This window comes from Mesoplodon mirus, assembly GCF_964341445.2.
Source record: "Mesoplodon mirus genome assembly, chromosome: 2".
Lineage (NCBI taxonomy): Eukaryota > Metazoa > Chordata > Mammalia > Artiodactyla > Ziphiidae > Mesoplodon > Mesoplodon mirus.
The window spans coordinates 137,478,867-137,488,187 of record NC_138977.1 but is presented as its reverse complement, the minus strand read 5'-3'; the positions used below and the strand labels follow the sequence as shown (position 1 = coordinate 137,488,187).

At 34.9% G+C, this 9,321-nt stretch overlaps 1 protein-coding gene across 2 annotated transcripts in view; it reads right to left on the bottom strand.

Moving 5' to 3' along the window:
• Nucleotides 1–225: 225 nt before the first annotated feature.
• MFSD8 (major facilitator superfamily domain containing 8) overlaps nucleotides 226–9,321 on the bottom strand; it is a 43,347-nt gene continuing 34,251 nt past the window's right edge. For both annotated transcript variants that reach the window (XM_082611745.1, XM_082611746.1), the window contains 4 exons: nucleotides 7,232–7,366; nucleotides 3,979–4,082; nucleotides 3,647–3,891; nucleotides 226–1,685 (listed from right to left, as the gene is read on the bottom strand). In XM_082611745.1, the coding sequence (XP_082467871.1) occupies nucleotides 1,479–1,685; nucleotides 3,647–3,891; nucleotides 3,979–4,082; nucleotides 7,232–7,366 (691 nt within the window). In that variant the 3' untranslated portion in view covers nucleotides 226–1,478. The remainder of the gene's footprint in view (nucleotides 1,686–3,646; nucleotides 3,892–3,978; nucleotides 4,083–7,231; nucleotides 7,367–9,321) is intronic.

Here is a 9,321-nt window from a genome sequence, read left to right as displayed (position 1 = left end):
TGTACACCTTAAACGTATACAATGTCATATGTCAATTATATCTCGATAAAGCTGGAAAAAAACAAATGACAAAGGGAAAAGATAAGCATCTACAAACCAAGAAGAGGCCTCAGAAAAAACCAACCCTGCTGACACCTTGATCTCAAGCCTTCTAGCTTCCAGAACTATGAAAAATAAATTTTTCTTATTCAAGCCACCCCCCCAAAAAAAGTACAACAAACAATATAAAGTGAAAATTATAGTGTTTACTCTTAGATTTGAAAATATTTATAACTTAGAGTAGGAAACATTTGGAAAAGTATTTAGAAATATTTTTGCATTTTTGGGTAATACTGATTATCCATATAGATAGTTCTGTACTAGTCCCTTTTAGCAGCATTCAACTTATGTGAGGTAGTAAAGTATACATAGTGTGATTTAGCCAATTTCTAGTAAACTTGGTAAACTGTTAGATTACAGCTATTTTACCTCAGATTTATTAGCCTGCCTATATTGGGGCTGTCGGGCCTATCCAAATTTAAAATTCTGCAGTTCTGAGTAGCTATGCAGACACAGATTGAAAACCGTTGGGTCTTCCCTACCACTACTGAGAGAGAAAAAATAAATAAGGTAATAGTTTTTCTCTAGAATTTAAGGGAATTAGAAAACGCCAATAATTTTAACAGTTTTCTGTTCAGTATATGTATATAATAACACATATCTGGCTTATGTTTCTAAAGTGAATTATTTATTAGGACTTGAAAGAAAAAAGTAGTTATCTGTACTACAGGTAGAAAAATCCATCTTAATCTCTTGATCCTCTTTATTGCTCAAATATGAGCATTATTCATACACATCCATTAACTTAGGGGTTAATTAGTAAGATCCTGAACTAAAATAAGATGGAAAGTGTAGTATTAAAAATCATGACTTATAGAAGCTAAGGGAGGATGGAAGGCATGGTAAGTATAAAATTTAAGTCATGATTTTATTTCATAAGGAAAACTTTATAACAGAAAAATGCATTTTTAATAAATAAAAAGGAGATAGCTATGAATAAAGGTACCTCTGTTAGGTAAAAAATTTCTATAATTTCATTCTATTACAGGTAATTCATATAGAACTCTCCTTATGATTTCACTGCATAGATATTCTCTTGTTATTTTAATGACGCCTCTGCAGTTTGACTTAAGAGTATAACTTCACATTTATAGACCACTGTCTATTCACTCATGACTTTATGCCACCCCCAAAAAAATGTCATATGAAGACTATTTCTTTTTTGAGATAAGGAAACTATGATCCAGAATTTATATATTATCTTGCTATTCATAATTACACATAGAATTCCCTATTTTATTCAATATATGTTCTTGTTATTCAACATATGCAATATCTACAACCTGACTTTAGGAAACTGACTCTTAGCAATCGTCTAGCAGAGCCTTAAAAGAGAAAGCTCCACACAGCAAGTACTTTCCACCACAGTCTTAGCTAGGTTATTCTTGAATCCTTCCATGCCTTACAGAAAAAGCAATGAGTCTTCTGTAAACCACACCCAGGAGTGTGATGGTGAGCACCACCATTCCACACACAAGGCTGAAAGCCCATCGTGGACCCCAGGCAGCGTACACTTGGCTGATGAAGACGGGTCCAAGAATCCGTGCTGCACTTCCAGACGCTGTTAACCAGCCCATGTATATACCCTGTTGGGGGAGAAGCAGACTGATACTCAGGTGTAGTTATTTTAAAAGCAAGGATGATGCTAATATTACCAAACTATGACAAACACGAGAATCACTTCCTCCATATGTTATTTTTAAATTAAACATAAAGTACCTCTCTATAAATACAGCAAATAATGAGCAATAAACTTATTTGATATACTGTTTAGGAAAATAAAAGTGTAAAAGAACAAACACTGTCTGCTGAAATGATTCATAAATTTACTTTTTAAGGCTACCATTTATTCTGTACTTGCTATTTTCCAGACACTGTGTCAGGTGCTTTACATATATTGTTTCCAACGTTCACAAATTTCTATGATTGGTATTATCCCCACTTAACAAATGTGGAAGCTAAAGCTCAGAAAATTCAAGTACCTTATCCAAGAGATATGAAGCCCTGTTTGGCTGACTCCACTGTATTAATTTCCACTATACCACAATGTCACTGCTCCAACTACTGTATCCAAAACTATAGCCCATACAATATACCCAAGAATGTGCAATGCAGCATTACTTTTAATATGCTCCAATTGTAAATAACCTGTCAAGCGTGGATTAAGTAAATAAACTATGGTACATTTAATAAATGGAATGCTAAACAGTTGCTTAAAAGAATATGGTCTTGTACAGAATAAGATCTTATAACAAGAATAACATCTCTATACACATTGACATGGAAAGAAGGCCATGGTGTGTTAAGGGGAAAAAAAATCCAAGATATAAAAAAGGTTTATATACATGAGATATAATTCATTTTATCTTTTTTTTAAAAAGACATGAGGGTGGATATGTTTGAAAAGGCATAAAAAATATTGTGAAGTGTACAAATGAAGTAAACAGTGGTTGACTTTAGTGTGATGCAGGTAAGGAGAGCCTTCCTTTTCTGCTATATACATTTCAAATTACTTGAATTTTGTTACAACCATCATGTATTGTTTTTGTAATTAATATGCTTTTATTGTTGATTTTGAAAATGTGAAAATATAACTTTATAGATTAAAAAACCCAGAAATTACCAAAATGTTTTACCTATTATTATAGCTTTAAAACACTGATGTTAATTTTCTCTTTGCTTTATTTCAATAAACACTAATTTCTACCTTGAGAATGTAAAACTATCAATTTAATTTTTATAAAGAGCAAGATACTATTTTCATTTTGTTGCCATTTAAATAATTGCTACTAAAGAGAAAAGTCAGAAGTAAAACCTGGAAATAGGCTAAATATATAATAATAGGAAAATGACTGAATAAGTGATGGTACATACATAAGATGGAATATGTCTCTATTAAAAATAATTCCCTAAAAGAAAATTAAATGTCATGGGAGAATATTTACAGCGTATTGTTATATTTCTTTAAAAAAGCAGAGGGCTTCCCTGGTGGCGCAGTGGTTGAGAGTCCGCCTGCTGATGCAGGGGACACGGGTTCGTGCCCCGGTCCGGGAAGATCCCACATGCCACGGAGCGGCTGGGCCCGTGAGCTATGGCCGCTGAGCCTGCGCGTCTGGAGCCTGTGCTCCGCAACGGGAGAGGCCACAACAGTGAGAGGCCCGCGTACAGAAAAAAAAAAAAAAAAAAAGCAGATTACAGGGACTTCCCTGGTGGCACAGTGGTTAAGAATCTGCCTGCCAATGCAGGGGACACAGGTTTGAGCCCTGGTCCTGGAAGATCCCACGTGCCGTGGAGCAACTAAGCCCGTGCGCCACAAGTACTGAGCCTGCGCGCCTAGAGCCCTTGCTCCACAGCAAGAGAAGCCACCAGTGAGAAGCCCACGCACCGCAACGAAGAGTAGCCCCCACTCGCAGCAACTAGAGAAAGCCCACGCAACAAAGACCCAACACAGCCAAAAACAAAACAAAAAAACACAGAATGGTAGCAAAAAATGTGAGTGCTTACAAGTATACCTCACACAATTGCAGTGTCATGCTAGCTGACTCACCTGAGGTTTTGGCCCCAGAATTTTTGAATATAATGTATATGACATAACATTGCAGGATGGATAGCCTATTCCAATTAGCACAGCTGATGTGAGGAACTGGGCCAGATGGATCATGGGGGTGTAGAGGCACCAGGCTTGTTCAACTGGGCAACCAGTTGGTCCTTCATTGTGATCTCTTGGAATCTTCCAAAGAGTAACAATTATTTCTCCAAATGTGGTATTAGGGATTGAATTATTATGTAAATCTGTAAGAACAAAATCAGTACAGTGTATTACTTGTTAATTTAAATGAATAACAGGGGCTAACATTATAGAATTATGTATAGCTATACCTTCCCACTGTATTTTGGGAAACTGATGTCCCCAAGGTAACAAGATAAAGAAGCCAACCCATACAACAATGAGTCCTCCCAGTAGAATAGCACGCTCGCCAACCCTGTTAAAGGACAGAAACTGTAATTAAAAAATGAAACATTGTATTATAACAGTTTCATTACTTTTAGAATTTTTAAAACTATAAATAAAATAATATCTTGATACTTTTTGTGATATACTAATTAAAACGAATGCAAAATATAATTTCCCACTAAAAGGAACCAGGACTCCTCTGAAAACTGGCTGATATCAGGTCTGGGACAGAAAATATATAAGATGAGCCTGGACATCTTATCATACCAGACAGAACAGAAATTACCAGTGACTACTAGGTCATGATTAGAAGAACTCAGAGGGAATTCCCTGGAGGTCCAGTGGTTAGGGCTGTGAGCTTCTACTGCAGGGGGCACGGGTTCGATCCCTGGTCAGGGAACTAAGATCCTGAAGACCTCATGGCATGGCCCCCCACCAAAAAAATGGACTCAGAGCCAATTTGAGGAAGCTGGCTAAAAATATGACAATGTGAACACCAAAAAGAATAGTAATGACAATGGCTTGAAACACATAAAAATGTTATTTATAAATTCATACTATATTAAAATAAAATACTCTTGGTCATTTTTAGAGGATGTTAGGGAACCCACTCACTATTTTAAAAATCAGTTAATAAAAGGAAAGGATCACCCTGTCTCTCCTACAAAAACTGTACCTTAGGATAACCAAATAGGTAGTGATGGAAAATAAATAAAGGAATGATAGAATTAAAATACCAGCATTTTGCACTGATCTATTAATAAATTAATGGATCTAAGGAATGGTCAATGGCCACTTACATCATAAAAAGAGATAAACAAAACTTTACATTTCTCCTGATGTAAGCACATACCACCACCTATAAAACATTCTTGCCAAAAAATTGAACTCAAATCTCATCAAGCTTCTAGATCTAAGTACCAATTTTCAAGAAATATAGTAAACACAGGAAAATATTAAAAAACAAACAAAGACACCACAGGGATTTATTCAGCAAGATCCAAAATGTGGGAAACTATAGGGCAAACATCTTGGTTGCTTCAATTTGTAAGGGAGAAAAAGAGAGAGATGGAAGAGATGTAAAAGAAACTTATAGATTAAAAGAGACTTACGAAATGTAAGAGCCTGAGTCAAGTGAGTAAGCTGTGAAATAAAACAATATAAAACAAAACAAATTTTTTTAAAAATTTGAGACAGTGGAGAAAATGTGAATACTCCCTGGATATTTGATGATATTTAGAAATCACTGTTAATTTTTTTAGATGTGATAATGCTGTCATCATTAACTTTTAGAGATACATACGGAAATATTTATGAAGACATGAAATGATGTCTAACATCAGCTTCAAAATAATCCAGGTGTAGGGGATAGGCAGTGTGGAGTAGGTGGAGGTATAGATGAATCAAGATTGTCCAAGGTTATAATTGTTGAAGCTAGGCAACAGATATTAAACATTCAGTACATGATTCTCTCTATACCTTTGTATATGTTTGAAATTTTCCATAACAAAAAATGAAATATACAGGGACTTCCCTGGTGGCACAGTAGTTGGGAATCCGCCTGCCAATGCAGGGGACATGGGTTCAATCCCTGGTCCGGGAGGATCCCACATGCTGTGGAGCAGCTGAGCCCGCGAGCCACAACTGCTGAGCCTGCGTGCCACAACTACTGAAGCCCACACACCTGGAGCCCTTGCTCCACAACGGGAGAGGCCACTGCAATGAGAGGCCCGCACACCGCGGCAAGGAGTGGCCCCTACTCGCCGCAACTGGAGAGCCTGCGCACAGTGACGAGGACCCAACGCAGCCAAGAATGAACGGATTAATTAATTAATTAATTAATTTTTAAAATGAAATATACAAACAAGATCAAAGATTCCTAAAATAAAACAAACAAACACAACATCTCCCATTACCCTCAGAATACCTACAAGGCTTCACATCTTTCCAACCTGATCTTCTCCCATTTGCCATTTCTCTCATTCTGCTCTGGCCAAAATGGCCTTCCTGCTTGTTTCTTAAACGTACAAAGCTCAGTCTTCTGGGGCAAGAGAGTTCCAGGCCACTGCATGGCTGTTCGCTGACTTCACTGAGGTCTCTGCTTGGATGTAACTTCCGTTTGAGCTGCCCTCCATGAGCAGTCAGTCAAAACAACACTTCCCCTCTCTCCCAACCCTGCCTTGCCACTTTTTATTCTCTTCCTCTGCTCTATTCTTCATAGTACTTCCCATGACCTGATTTCACATTTGTGTTTATTAGCTTTCCCCCCAGTAGAATACAAGCTCTTTGAAGGATATGAAATTGGATAATCTGTAAGAATGCCTATCAGCAGGACCACTCTACTTCTGTAGCAAGATGTAATGCATGTACTATTATTTAACTTTGAATATGAATCTATGTCTATGTCTATATCTGTATCTTGACCCCTTTACTTGGCTCTATAAGGATAGGAATCTTTGTAGTATTCCCCATAACGCCTAACCCTATACACTGACTCAATATTTGTTAATTGATTTTAGAACTTTATTAAAGTTCTAAAGTATTGTTAAAATACTTTAGGAATAATTAAATCGTTAGAACTGTCTAAATTTATCAACTAATGTTCCACTCCAGACTATATGAATGAACTTAATTTTATACAAGTATTTTCCTTAGTGTGTTCTTTACAGTTATATTTTTACAAAATGCTTCTTTAAAAAAGTGTTCTGTGATCAAAGTTACAAATAACTTTGAGAAATGCTACGTACTCTTGTCATGAAGGTGATATAGTATATATACTGAAGATTTAGAAGTTTTAGAGTAAAGAAGTTTGGTGATTTTAACCAGAATTTTCCACACTTAACCATTAATCTTTCACAGCAGAACAATGTTTTATGAAATACACTTATAGAAATACTTTAAATAAAACATAATATACAATAGATACATTAGAAGACAATTATTCACTTTGTAAAATATCTTGCTTTACCAAAGAATATACTACATGGTACAGAAATATGCTCCCTTAATAAATTTTAAATCTGTTTGCAAACATTCAAGGACTAAAACTCATGCATAATGACAGAAAAGCTTTATATTATTTTACTAATATATTCATTTACGTTGTTAGCTCTGTTTCATGTTTCACTTTAAAAAAAAAAAAAAGACTTGAAATAAAACCAAAGACAAATAACCTACTTTTTGGAAAGTAATTTTATCCCCATGAAAATAATAACTGCCTCCACTCCAAGAGCAGCAAGTATTATGCCATCATATAACACAGCTTGTTCTCTGGTCCAGGCATACATATCCATTGTTAATGGAGTAACAATGCTAAGAAAAATAAAAAAGAAATTATTCTTATTTTATTTCAATCATAGGCATTGTTACTTAAAGTTGAAATAGTAAGATTTAATAATGATACCAACACATTCAAGAATCTGCATCCCTTTTAACAATGACACCAGATCTACATAAACAAAAATTTTAAGACATTTTAAGTACATTTTGTTGTAACATGCACAAGCTACTAAGTTTGGCTGTTTGCATTTTTATTTTTTAATATTTACTGTAATTATATAAGTAACATGTCCAACACTGCAAAAAGTTTGAAAAACAGGAAAAGGAAACAAACCAACCATAATTCCTAACATTCTAATATAATTAAAAGATCATGGTTGTATTTTGATTTAAACTGGTCTCTTTTCAATGAAATAATGTTACTATGATTAAGTTATTAACTTACTATGATTAAGTTATTAGAAACTTCTGGGATTTTTTTTTCTCTTCCTCTGTCTCTTTCATACCTATCTTTGAATGTACATATTTTTCTCTCTACCTCCAATTGCTGCTCTTCCTTTATATGACTATCTGTCTCCTTCCTTGCCAAGCTTCTTTTCCTACTTTCTGTCTCCTTCTGTTAAATGGCTACAAAAAGGAATTTAAAAATATTCAAAATATTCATCCTTTTTAAAAAAAATCACCATTTTTAATTTTAAAATCAGATGAGCTGCTTTGGAAGATAGTTCACTCGTTTCTCAGTAAGTGAAACATAGAATTATCATATGATCCACTTCCTGGTATATACCCAAAAGAACTGAAAGCAGGGACTCAGATACTTGTACACTAATGTTCATAGTAGCATTACTTACAACAGCCAAAAGATGGAAGTAACCCACATTTCCACTGATGGATGAATGGATAAACAAAATTGGTATATAAATAACAGTGGAATATTATTCAGCCATAAAAAGGTATAAAATTCTGACACATGCTACAACATGGATGAACCTTGAAAACATCATGCCAAGTGAAACATACAAGACAAAAAACGACAAAGGATGCATGATTCCACTCATATGAAGTACCTAAAATAGACAAATCATAAACAAAGAAAGGCAAATAGAGGAAACCAGGGGCTGGGTGAGGGGGAATGGGACTTAGTGATAAATGGGTGTAGCACTTCTGTTTGGGATGATAAAAAGTTCTAGAAACGGATGATGGTGATGGTTGCACAATACTGTGAATGTATTTAATGCCACTGAATTGTGCAATTAAAAGTAATTAAAATGGTACACCTGAAACAAACACATTATTATATACAAATATGGCCTCAATAAAAACAAAAGAAAATATGGCAGAAAAGCTCTAAGAATCATAGCAGACTACAAGTTTAATACATGTCCAATAACATGGTTCAAAAATGGGAAATAAATATACAAGAGAATAAATTATATCCTTTAAATTGAAAAAAGAAGTTAAAACGGTAAGTTTATGTTATGTATATTTACCATAATACAATAAATACTCCCAAAATCAGATGAGCTAAAAATTCCATGTATCTCAATAATTTAAAAAAAAAATCAAGTATATCTGGCATAAAATGTACTGGCATAAAAATGTTACAGTATATCAAAAAGTGAAAAAACCAAGTTGTCAAATGATAATATCACATATTCTTGTTGGTTTAAAGGATGGGGACACACACACACACACACACCCCTTAATACTTACAGTTGTATAGAAAAAAATGTTTCAATACAACACACACTTAAGTATTAGCAGTGGTTACCTCCAGGGAAGGAAGTGGATGTGGAAATACAGTTGTAGTGTTTGGAATATTTACAAGAATATACTATTTTAATAATATAATGGAAAGGTATTTTAAAAATTAAAAAGCCATATGACAAGGGACGTCCCTGGTGGTCCAGTGGGTAGAACTCTGCATACCCATCGCAGGGGGCCTGGGTTCAATCCCTGGTTAGGGAATTAGATCCCGCATGTATGCT